This window comes from Natrix helvetica, assembly GCF_964273705.1.
Source record: "Natrix helvetica genome assembly, chromosome: 7".
NCBI lineage: Eukaryota > Metazoa > Chordata > Lepidosauria > Squamata > Natricidae > Natrix > Natrix helvetica.
In genome coordinates, this window is record NC_138558.1 from 56297803 (window position 1) to 56311209 (window position 13407).

A 13407-nucleotide genomic window follows, 5' to 3' on the forward strand; every position below is an offset into this window, starting at 1 on the left:
AAGAAAATGAATTGTTCTTTCCTGTTATTTTCTTAATTATTTCCATTGCCTCCTATGTAACTCTAAGAATAGACTAATCAGAAGACCAGATGTTTATTGTTAACAATGGATTAATGGAAAAGCCAAAATCAGGATTGTTTTAAGTGAAAATAATCTGTAAAAGCTAATTTTGGCTGCTAAAAATTCACATTTTAGAGAGGCGTACGAAAAGAGCCAAATAAGTACAGAACATATTGGCAAAAAAAGATTAGTTTTCTTTGGAAGATTACTGGAAGTCAATATATATTACAATATTTTAATTTTAACACACACACATACATGTCTCTCTGTGTAAAAACTGGACGGACACACAAACATATATATATCAAGGTCAAACTGATAAAACCCATGGATCATCTCATCTTTCTTTTAAAAAAAAATTCAACTGGAGGTTAAGGTTAATTACAGGAATGTTATCTCACCCAGATGAACATTTCACTGCTTTTCCAAACTGCTCAGCGTGGAAGCTCATAATAGCTGTCTTTCCTGCTTTGGGTCCAGAAGCAAATTGCAGGCGTTTTAGGGGAATTGTGGGTTCCCCGACCACACCCACTTGTGCTTCCCCTCTTCACTGCCTCTACAAGGCAGCTATGGTTAAACACTCCCTCAAACAGCAGAGAATCTTTCAGTTCTTCTGAGAACCCTCCAGAGAACACATCCTGTTATTGAGATTCAGGCCACAGAAAAGAAGAGTTGATGGGGAAACTGGACATACAGGTGGTGAAAAAAGTGAAATATTTGGGTATTCAATTGACATCAAGGTGTGTAACACTAAAGGAGGATAACTATTATAAGGTGAGAAAACAAATAGAAATAGATCTGGAAAGATGGAAAAACCTATAATATCATTGATGGGAAGAATAGCAGTAGTAAAGATGAATATACTACCAAGACTGCTATACTTATTCCAAACAATACTGATAAAATTAGACAAAAATACTTTGAAAATATGAATAAAATAGTGGGAAATATATATGGCAGGGGAAAAAGGAAGAATTAATATAAAAATGTTGTAAAATGCAAGAGTTCGAGGTGGATTTGGATTACCAAACTGGGAATTGTACTATCAAGCAGCGGGATTAGCTTGGATGAAAGAATGGATCTTATTGAGTAATACAAGATTATTAAAATTGGAAGGTCATGATTTAAAATTAGCAAAGATGTTTAAAGACAAATCAGCGAAATGTTGGAAGTGTCAACAAGTAATAGGTTCCTATTATCATATGCGGTGGACATGTGCAGAAGCAAGGAAATATTGAACTAAGATAAGAGTATGGTTAAAGAAAATGTTACAACAAAAAATAGAATTTAGACCAGAGATATTTTTACTAGATATAATCCCAGATAAATTCAAGAAAGAGGATACTTATTTGATTATACATGTAACTACAGCAGCAAGAATTGTATTTGCCCAAAATTGGAAATTAAATAAGCTACCAACAGATGAAGAGATAATAAAAAAGATATTAGATTGTGCAGAAATGAATAGGTTGACAATAAAAATAAAGGATAAAGAGGAATCGGAATACTTCAAGACATGGGGAAGATTTTATCATTGGCTAGAGAAAAGAAACTAGAAAAGAAAGTAGGGAGAAGATATAGAACCAAGTTGATGCACTGTTTAATGGAAAAGGGGGGGAAGAAGGGGAAAACAGAAAAGAAAATATTAAATATATAAGTATACATCTAAGAAAATGTGTTGATGTAATTCAGGTGTCTCCCTGTTCTGCACTATTAGTAGATTTGAAAAAAAATATCCTACATTTCAACATTTCACTTGTACACTTGTAAGAAAATACGTTTGTGAAAATAACAGTCTCTGGAGAGGAGAAGGTATTTCTGTCATAATACACAATAACGAACTAGAGTAGAATGTTTGCCTATAATAAAATTAAGTGCAGCACACAAACTGGACAGCACCATTTGCACTGGCACAAATCAGGAATTATTGATGTAAAGCACAAAACAGTTGTTTGCAGATTGCCTTCTTGGGAGGCTGGAGTGGTTAGAGTATGATGCTTTATATTTCTGCCTGAGTGCCCTTTTGTCATGCTGAGACAAACTGTGTGGATCAGCCATGAATGCATTTGTTAACTGTAGGTGCAACTCGGTGTTAGGTATTGCCAAGATTCAAAATTTAAAAAAGTTAACTCATATTCATTTTGAAAACACAAACCATTGGATATTATTTTGGCTCTTGCCAGTGGATTTCAGATCCCCCTCCCCCCGATGAATAGATGTAGCTATGATTTGTATCAGTCTAGCCACTCTGTGAATCTGCATGAACAGTAACTCACTACAAATTAACATGACTTATCTCCTATGTTTTTAGCTATGATGAATCCATTGATAAACAAAAGCTAGTATCCAGGTGCTGAAGTTTAAAATTGTTCTGTAATTCCATGTACATCAGTATAGTGTATACCTTTTTTTAAAAAAAAATCATCAGTACTTTTGATCAGTGATATCATTAAAGTAAACAAACCCACGTGCTGATTACGTCACCAGATCATGCTCCTAAGCGGAAGTAGCCCCCACCCTCCGTATATGACGTGCATAGCCCTCCTCCCCGGATATGATGTGCATAACTCATCCCACGTGGTGCAGGACTCACAAGGTCATAACCTGATATGACGTATTGGCCTAAACCCATCATGATAAGCATGAGTAGCCCTAACAGATAAGATGTGGTGCAAGGTCCTAGCTCTATTTTTCAGATAAGATGTGCTGAACCTAACACCATCAAGAAAGATGTCAAGCCTCTGGGTACATGATTAGGTTAACCCTAGACTAATTCTATGGATATTCAAGGGGGCTGTGAAATAAAAAATGTTTTTTTAAAATTTCTAATCATTCTAGCCCAGTGGTCGGCAAGCCGCGGCTCGCGAGCCACAAGCGGCTCTTTACACATTTTAATGCGGCTCTTCTGTGTGCCGGATTATTATCCTCCCTAATCATTGTGGATGGAAAAGAAAAAAGGGAAAGGGGCGCTTGTTTTGAAGCGCCCGCTCCCCTCCCTCCACTCGGGCACTTCAAAACAAGCGCCCCTTTCCCTTTTTTCTTTTCGACCCACAATGATTAGGGAGGATCCTGAAGTCGGGCGGGGACGAGAAGCGAGGAGGCAGTTTAGCCTTTTCTGCCTCCTCGCTTCTCGTCCCCGCCCGACTTCAGGATCCTTCCTAATCATTGTGGGTTGAAAAGAAAAAAGGGAAAGGGACGCTTAAAGGTTCAAACAGTAGAGCAAACGCTTCAGAGGCAACAGTTTTCACAGGGAATTAGAACAGAGAGCCCTGGAGTTTCGCTGCCCACCCGGTCAGACCTCGCTTTCCTCGCATGATTGGCTAATTTGCTACTGCCCGGCTCCCCGGTTAGATTTTTGCTGGGAGGGGGCGGGGGGGAAGCTCCTTGGCCTCCATCTCTTTTTCTCCCTCCTTGCTTCTTGGGGCTCCACCAATGGGGGAGCAAGGCCCAGCACCAGGCTTTGGGCTAACACAGGGGTCTGCAAAGTTGGCTGTTTTAAGACTGGTGGACTTCAATTCTCAGAATTCTGGGAATTGAAGTCCACCAGTCTTAAGAGCCAATTTTTCAGATCCCTGGGCTAATATGATTGATGCCCTTGGTGGACTTCAATTCTCAGAATTCTGGGAGTTGAAGTCCACAAGTCTTCAAGCTGTCAGGTTTGAAGACCCCTGGGTTTTTTTTCTAAAGGGTTAGGGGTGCAAGGATCTTGTAACTTGACAGCTTTAAGACTTGCGTGCTTCAAATGCCAGAGTTTATTGAAACTAAAAACAGTGTACCATCCTATGTATTTTCGGTTTTAAAAATGTGGCTCTCAAAATAAATTTCAATCGTGGTTTTGGCGAGATTTGGCTCAGTTGAAAAAAAAGGTTGCCCACCACTGTTCTAGCCTAATGGTGGTTTTAATTTTTGTGGAGTTTTAAAATCAATGCCTCAAAAGCTGGGAAAAAAGGAGCACCTAGGGCCGGGAAGGCGAACCTATGGCACGCGTGTCATAGATGGCACGCGTGTCATAGGTGGCACGCGTAGCCATTTGTCAGGGCATGTGAGGCATTGCCCTGTCAGCTGGCCAGCGTGCATGCGCGCAGTGGCAAGCTGAATTCAGCATTTTTAAAGCCATTTTTCGCCCTCCCCAGGCTCCAGAGGCTTTATAGGAGCCTGAGGAGGGCGAAAACAGCCTCCCCCGGTCCACCCAGGGAAGCCTCCTGAAGGCTCCGGGGGACTAAAAACGGCCCTACGAGCAAACTGGAAGTGACTTCTGGTTAGGGTTGCCAGGTCTGCTTCCAAAAAATAGCGGACAAGCGGGTGTGTGTGTGTGTTAAGTAGTAAAAAAATATAAAATATAAAAAAATTACAATTAAATTATATATTTTCTTACAAACATTTCAACACGTATTAAAATAATCACTTCAAAACTTTACTTAAAATTCAAAACATCAAATATATTATAATAATATGTAAAATATTAAATTACATTTTACTTTGCTGTCATGTGTATTTTTTATTTGACTGCGCAGCTTTGATCAATTCTTTGTGTTTAAGGAATAATTCTTTAATTTCAGTACAACGTTGAGAAATATTAAAAAATATACCTATCCAACTAAGAAAAAAGTATAATATAAAAAAATAGTATGTAAATAATTTTATATACTTTTATTAAATGTCTTGTGAAACAACTGAGTATGATTAATAATTTTTTCGGAGAACTGAGTTCAATGGATATTCGATCTTTGTCTCACTCTAACTTATGAAAAAAAAGACAAAACACGATTCTCCTATCCTTATTCTCTTAGACTGTACAGCTTTAGATTACGTACCATTTCATCATAAAGCTTTTGAATAAAAAAAATGTCCACTATTTTGTGGAAAAAAATAGTGAACATAATGTGAAAAAAGCGGACTGTCCGCTCAAATAGTGGACACCTGGCAACCTTACTTCCGGTTTGCTGGTAGGGTCATTTTTTGCCCTCCGGAGGCTTCAAGCAAACTTCTGAAGCCTCCAGAGGGCCTCTGGGGGAGCAGGGGAGACTGTTTTCTGCCCTTCCCAGGCTCCTACAAAACCTCTGGAGCCTGGGGAGGGCAAAAAAACCATGCAAAAAATGGGTGGGAGCACCTGTCATGCGCGCATGCGCACTGGGGGGGATCGCGTATTGCATTATGGGTGCGGCACGCCCGCGCACGACCCCCCTGCACTCCCCCCGCTTATGGCACACAAGCCAAAAAAGGTTCGCCATCACTGACCTCAAAAGCTGGAAAAAAGGAGCACCTAAACGACAGCCAGGGCCTGCATTAACACCCCCACCCCCCTTTTTTTTCCTTTCTAAAAGGTATTTATTTCTAGGCGGTTTTAAAAACATTTCCTCGAACACAGGGGGAAAAAACACAGCCCTTTAAAACCCTGCAGCTGTTTTTTACCTTTGTAAAATCTAAAGACACATATTTTGCTAATTGCACCCTCAAATCCTCATGTACAGGTAACGTTCGAAGCCCACCTACAGCAAAAGTCAAGGAATATTAACAAGAATTAAAATGTTCACAAGAGGCAAGCAGCCAGGCGGCATGTAGGGGTTAAACTTTGTTCAGGCATGCCAGTGACATATCATAACCTCTTCCCCACCCCCCGGTAATTCTGGGTAATCTGTATTGTAGTACTGATTTCAGGCAGATATGTGGTTTAAAAAATGCAGCAAATCCATGAAGATTAGATATTATTTGGATCCACATTTTCTTTATTTATAGATCATGGTAGTTTACAAACTGACCCATCTATTTTTCCCCCTACCATGAGTTTGTGAGTAAATCTGGCATTAGAAAGGGATTGGACTAACATCGCCCACTTTCTGTGGCTGAGGTTGGCAAAATCCTGGGCATTGTATCTAAGATATGGTTACGTAGCTAATAGTGGGGATGGGTATGATTCTGTGAAGACTGATCCCATGTAAAAACAATTAAGAATGAGGATCTATCTGGATCCAACATCTTTCTTCCAATCAAATTCAAGAAATCTCATTACATTTAATGCACTGAATGAACTCAGTCTAAACCCATCTTTCAATCAGAACAGAGAAAGAATCCCAGTAGGCAAATAGGTGCCGATTCCGATCCAAATACAGGTAGTACTTGATTTACAAAAGTTCATTTAGTGACTGTTCAAAGTTATAAATGAAAAATGTGATTTATGACTGTTTTTCCCTTACAACTGTTGCTGCAGCATCTGACTCATATTTGTAACTGTTACAGTGTCCCGGGATTGTGATTACCTTTTTCAACCTTCTGTCAAGCAATAGGGAAGCCAGATTCACTTAACAACTGTCACTAACTTAACAACTGCAGTGACTCACTTTACAACTGTGGCAAGGAAGGTTGTAAAATGAGACAAATGTTCATTTAATAAACATCTCATTTAGGAACAGAAATGTTGGGCTCAATTGTGGTCATTGAGTTGAGTACTACTTATATCTCCTCTGCCACCTTCATATCGTGCAGTAAATGGAGACAAACGTCTCAATTTTCTTGGAAGACTTTACTGTATATTAGCTATAATTGACAGCCAGTTCACCATTGTAGGGCTAAATCGTTGTAGTAGAAGTTCTGTACTGGTATAATATTCCAAGTTTGTTTTTTTTAATGAATTCAGGATTAAAAAAAAAACCCAACAACCGAAAAAGGCGAGGCGCGCGCAGAAGGGACGGGAAGAAAGCCTCGCAGATCCGTAGAAGCTTAAAGGCAGAAAAGTGACGGGGGCAGAAAGGAGCAAGGGCAGGCACCACATCGCCACGGCACATGCGCAACAGGCTCGCACATGCTCCCTTCGCAGCCTCTCAAGGAGTGTGCGCATGCCCAGTAGCAAAATGGACGCTTTTTTGATGCGGGGCTCGTTTTCATAATTCAACGGTTGCTCCGTTTCTCTTCCCGAACGGGCTGGTGACTCTCGCTTTGGCCATGGGCCGCTGCGGACCGCTCAGTCACCTCTGGCTATAATCCCGGGGGAGGCAGGGGAGGCTGAGCCATCCCTGCGTCTCTCTTCCTGCTAGCGGTAAGTCCTCGTCCCGTACAGCTCAGCCAGGAGTTTGTGCCGGCGCGTCCGTTGAAGAAGGGAAGGGATGGGGAGGCTTCTGGCACACATGCAGGCGGGACTTGGGAAGTCGCCCAGATGGCGAGCCCTCCCCGGGAGGTCCCGGGCTGGTGCAGCATCTCGCTCTGCAGAGGTCGGCGAGCGGCATCTCTGCTCCATATCGGTACCTCCGTTCAGTTCCTCGGCCAGCCGCCCGCCCTTGCTGAGAAGCGACGCTGGGAAAGAATTTGGGGACAGCGGAATCCCCGGGCGCTGCTGCCGTGGCCGAGACGCGAAGGGAAGGAAACTGCGGGCTGGGCGATATTTTCATCCGAGGGGGAAAGGCAGGTGGCTTATCCAAATATAGGAAAATCTGTAGGGCGCAAGTGCGAGGGACTGGTCGGAAAAGCCGGGATCAACTGCTCGGTTCTGATTTGAAGGGAGACAAATGGGGTTTTAGAGGCCTTGTTGGTTCCACAAGGCGCTGGAGGGGGGCAAGCGATAAGCCTTAGGTATTGTTGCTTGGTGGACATCTGTTGCTAAGGTGACACAGGTAATCACTAAAATGCGTGTGTGTTTTCTTAGAAATGTGTCCTCCAATCAAAGGTGCTATTTCTGCACCTTGAAATGTGTTCTGCAGATCTTCTATATGAAGATCCTATAAAGTGTGTGTGTGTGTTTGCCTCAGTAATATGTGATAACTTCAGAAAAGGCCACAAAGATTTCACACTAGTGAATGCAGGAGAAGATGTGATGGAGACCTTATCACTGGAGACACCAGGGGGTACAATCACCATTTCTACCAATGCTGCAGCACTAGAGCATGTCCTTGGTCAAAGCCTGGATATGCTTATGGGCGGTTTAGAGAACCCATTTCTCATAATCCGACTGCAGTCCCCATCGCTGTGAGCAGAGGAAGATGCGTCTTCTGTTGGAAGAAAGACAACAAATTCTGTTGCTAGAGATATACATTCTGTTGAATTCTTTTGAAGGGATATAAATATTCAACCTCTGCGTTCAGAATAAGAAGGAGAAAGAAGGATGGAGAAAGAAATCTACGCAGCACATATTATAATGCTCAGTCACTTTCTCTAGAAAGCTAAGGCTGGTTGAACATAATAAATGCAGAGAGGTTTTTTTTTTCCAGTCAGTGCAGCAAACAGTATTTGTATTAAGTGTAAACAATTATGCTGCTCCTTGTTTAGCTATGTTGATACAGAATATTCAATAAGTGCCATGCAGAGCAGGTAATAATAAAACAGCTTCAATGAATACCTGCCATTATTTCTATTTGAAATTGTTGTTAAACAGAAGATTATTGATACTTCATGTAAGTATATTAATTGTAATAAAAAGCTGAACATTCTAGTGGGAATGAATATACCGTATATTCTGTATAAATACCGCAGTAAAATGTTTTGTTAATATTAATTGAGCTACTAGAAGAATAAAATTCTAAACAGGGACCAAAACTAATTTGTTGTATATTATAGGTAGCATAATATGAAAATACATATCAAAAACTCCATGACTGATTACAGTATTTCTGTTTAGGAATTTCCAAATGTGAATGCTCATGCCAATAGCTTCTTTTGGAAGATTGGTTTCTAAAGTAACTCAAGGTTTTAGTAATAAAGGATGACTATATGTTGCAAAGTTTATAATGACAGTTAAAATAAAATCACCCCAATCTGAAACAACTTAAATGACCTTTAAAATATATATCTATTTTTAATTTATTTGTTAGGTGCCTTTGACTAGGTTTCGATTCCTGGCAACTCCCTGGCCTAATCTTATAGTTTTCATGGTAAGGTGAAGAGATGGTTTTAGCGATGGTTTGCAATTGCCTGCTTCATAGGACTGAGAGGGAGTGACTGATCCAAAGTCACCTACGGTAAATAACTTTATGCTCAGGCAGGACTGGAACTCTCAGTCTGCCAGTTTCTAATCAGATGCTTTAACAACTATACAAAATAAGTTCTCATATATGTCTATTTTAGCTTTCCTTAAATCATATAACAGCCAAATTGATAAAATCAAATAGCTGATCATTAGAGAATAATTATTTCTATGTATGATGTTTAATAGTGTTTGCTTCCTGTGTGAAGTATATCCTAGTTCTTCATTGAACCTCATCAAATTGCATTTCTGTTCTTTCTTATCTAACATAGGTCAACTTTAATCCTGGGCTCCAAGTCCCCACAATGAAGTTTTTCTTGGCAATTGTTGTGGCTGCTTTTTTCTCCTTATATGTTGAGGAAGTCTGTTCCAAAGAGAAATCTTCAAAGAAAGGAAAAGGGAAAAAGAAGCAATATCTCTGTCCTTCGTATGTTCATTACATTTTTATACGATTTCTGAAATACTGTATAGTTTCATATTAAGAAATGCCTATAATTAAATTTAGGCTTTTCATAAAACAAGATAATTCACATAAGCAGTACTGTAATTGTATCCATGTAACTCAGTATTATGATTGACATTTCTTGAAACAACTTTTTAGGGATTTAGACAAGAGACTTTCTCAATGCAGAATTTGAACCTGGAACTTTGTAAATTAAAACCATGTGTACTGCCATGATGCTATGATTACGACTTCATATTGTTGATAATCAGACCCAAAATTATGATCAGAATCTTAAATCAATTTTTAAAATGCATGAGTTTTTAAAAGCATATTAATCATTATACTATAAAATTCCTCTTAAATCCTTGTGTAGATAGCTTGATTTTGCATGATAAATTATTATGTTGACCAGGAGTACATAAAGCCAGAATGTGACTTTTTAGGCAAATGGACATGAGAGAAATTAATTCTTACTCATATGTTTATATAGTTGAAGGTACGGAATGCAATCACCAGCCTTAGCATGCCATGGTCACAGATAAATTGTTACTTTTAGTGACATTAGGAGCCAGCATCTGTGCAATTGTCTCACCAGTAATTTTGAACTTGCATAGTACAAAATTATTTCCTGTTTTTTTTTGTTTCTTAATGCATAAATATATAGTACGGGTAGTCCTCAACTTACAACAGTTCATTTAGATGACAGTTTAGAGTTACAACGCCACTGAAAAAAATGACTTACGATCATTTTTCACATTACAATGGTTGCTCGTGATCAAAATTCAAATGCTTGGTAACTGACTCATATTTATGACGGTTACAGTATCCCAAAGTCATATGATCACTTTTTGTGATCTTTTGACGAGCAAAATCAATGGGGAAGCCAGATTCACTTAACAACTATGGTACTAACCTAATTGCAGAAATTCACTTAATAACTGTGGCAAGAAAAGTTGTAAAATGGGGCAAAATTCACAAAACTGCATCATTTAGTAACAGAAAATTTGGGCTCAATTGTGGTCATAAGTCAAGGACTACCCATATTATGCAATGACTTTTTAGTAATTGACCTCAGTTGACCTCTAAGTGAACAAGACCTGCTATTCTAAAAAGTTAAATTAACTTTCATTATTTTGGTAGAGTCCATGCAATATTAGGAAAGAACAGTATGAATTCTATTTTGAGGTTTGGACAATACAATTTTATTTTGTGCAGTTAGGGTTCTTTTGTTTTTCCAAGGGTAAATTTTGAAAAGTTTAAAAAACATAGAAAAAAGATACATTGAATTTAAATTTAGCCTTATTCAAAGAGTAAGTAATTACCTTGTTGGACAGTGCAAATTCAGATTATAATCTTAGTAAAATATAAACCAGAGTGATTATATCCACCTAATATATATGCTGTTATGTTTTATATGCTGACTTTTGTACAACAATATTCACCATAAACCTATTTTTGCAAAATATAAAATATTCCAAACTGTTTTGCGAATATAAAATATACATGGTTATCAATTTCTGAATCCTTATATAATCTGAATGATTTTTACTCAACTTTAATTTGCTTCACTTATCAGGATTTCCAGACACTGCAGAAAAACAATAGTATTACTTTAAAATACATTTTGTAGGAAAATAGAATACAAATGTATATGAATGTTTTAAAAATCCTCTGTTAACAATTTCATTAAATCCAATTATTTCAAAATCTATATTCTGCAAACTCAGTCCAATAGTAGCCTTTATGCATTTTCACTTTCAAATATTCATATAACCACATAGTCAAACATATATATGATTTGGGTCTTCATTATACTGACCTTTGGGAGAAGGGAAGGCTGAGTCAACCTTGAGCCGCTCAGAATTGAACTCCTGGTTGTGGGCTGAGTTAGCCTGTACTACTGCATTCTAACCACTGTGACACCACAACTGTTTGTATTCATATATATCTGATCTTATTTTGTCTAATTTAATATTTATCATTACTTTCATGAATGCTTATAATTTTCTCTGTGTGAAGTCTAATTTTACTTCCAGATAATCTCTAGACAAGCTGCAACGACTTGATCCGTATGGGTACAATATTGGAAATGAGTTTTGTTACAAATTAGTGCTGAGACAAATGTGAATTGATTACTGACAACAATTTTCTACTTTTATGAATTATGAGTTTTATGAATTGAAGTTTTCAAAGTTACGTAGAGCTTTTTTCAAATTGGTCAGAATTTTTTCTAGAAATGTTATTTTACTTAAATGTTAGGAGGAGAAAATAGAAATGTTTTACTTCTACTTCCTATTTTATTTACATGAGTTGCCTGTAAAACTATTATAGCTTTAATGTCTGGTAAAGAGGTAATGAAAGGGTAGGAACTATATCAAAACTTAAATTAAATGTAAATAATTTATATACTTAGTAATTAACATTTACATGCATATACTTTTCCTTCAGCACAGTTAAAAAGCTTTATAACAAAATTGCCTTAAGCATACCTGATCTAGAGGAAAGTATACAGAAGATAGTGAAACTAGCTAAGTGAATAGACAGTGAAAACAGATTTGAAGATGGAAAATTAGGTGTGTAGGAGGAAGATTCTTGAAACAAAATGAAAAAAGATGTCAATAAAAGCAAAAGTTGTTACAGCCATTTGTTCTCTCCAGCAAGCCCATAGATAAGTACCGTGTTTCTCCAAAAAAAAGAAAGGATCTTATTTTCTTTAGACCCCCAAAATAAGCGTGTTTGTTTTGGTTTCATATGACCCTAGTTATTTGAGTGAGTGCTTGTATAGCAGCATTGCCAACATTAAAGAAGTGTCGCAGTTAAATGTAAAGGCTGAATTCAATATTTACTAGCTTGCTACTCATAGGTGTTGACAAACATTTGTATCTTCAAATTGTTCTTCCAATTTCCAAATGTTTTGAATGAAAGATAATAATTCCCAAATTCCTAATTTGAACTAAATGTTTAAATAAATATTATCTTACTATTTGTGTAAAGCAATATATGATGCTGCATGAATAATTATCAATTGTATAGTGCTTTGCAACATGTGGTAACCCAAACCTAATTCTTTTGCAACAGCCTAGAGAAGCTACATCATTAAGGCAGGTCTATGATCTTGGGGAGAAATATGTCACTGTTTTAAGATGTACAGGCAGGCGCTACATATGCTGTTCTGTGCACGCTAAAGCATTTTTGGAAACTACATAGTCCTAATGTTTATGTTATATTGAAATATTTATTTAAAATATTTTTTGTTTCCAAAATAGGAGCATTCTTACCATATCTGTAGTTTAGTTTTAATGATATAATTAATGACTGATTGAACAACTTTTTAATGTATGTTTAGATCTTATTTAACTTGTTTCTCAGTTGTACACTACTATATTGATTATTAAAACCCCAAAAAGTCATTTTTGTTGTTTAGATTTTATTTTCAAAATGACATTTTAACACTATCTAATTCATTAAATATGTGATCACCTTGAATTCCTTAGAGTAAAAATGATTTTACAAATCCATATTTAATTACGTTGTTTTATCTAATATAAAGATTGGCACAGATTCATAATAAACTAACTTTTTGACTTAATGCTAAAATACCAAAAGATGCTGTTTCGTATTCAGCTTTTGATAAATGTGGCCTAGTCAAATTTCAATACTGAGTCTTGTGGCCTAGTCAAATTTCAATACGTCATTCCAATATTTTAATTTGGCCTTCAACTTAATATTATAGACGTATGACAGATTTCCCCCTTCTTAGGCTTTGGCGCTGTAGCTCTGATGTACCAGCCATAAAGAATATCAAGTTGGATAAGGAAAAATTGCAATACTATTTTTTCCCTTGAAATGCAAGTTATGAATGTGAAGATAATGTGGAGATATTTAATAGATTAATTCGTATTTTAGGTGACTAGTTTTTCAATTATGAATTGAAATTATAAAGTAATCAGAA

The 13407-nt window shown here is 37.5% G+C and overlaps 1 protein-coding gene across 2 annotated transcripts in view; it reads left to right on the plus strand.

Annotated features, from left to right (window-relative positions):
• The first annotated feature begins 6758 nt into the window (after nt 1–6758).
• GLRB (glycine receptor beta) overlaps nt 6759–13407 on the plus strand; it is a 58402-nt gene continuing 51753 nt past the window's right edge. The window contains exons 1-2 of one of the 2 annotated variants that reach the window (XR_014175870.1): nt 6759–7093; nt 9283–9437. Coding sequence is in view for 1 of the 2 variants with exons in the window: in XM_081959279.1 (XP_081815405.1) it covers nt 9316–9437 (122 nt within the window). In the remaining variant the exon portion in view is untranslated. The remainder of the gene's footprint in view (nt 7094–9282; nt 9438–13407) is intronic. The other variant, XM_081959279.1, reaches the window with a different exon arrangement.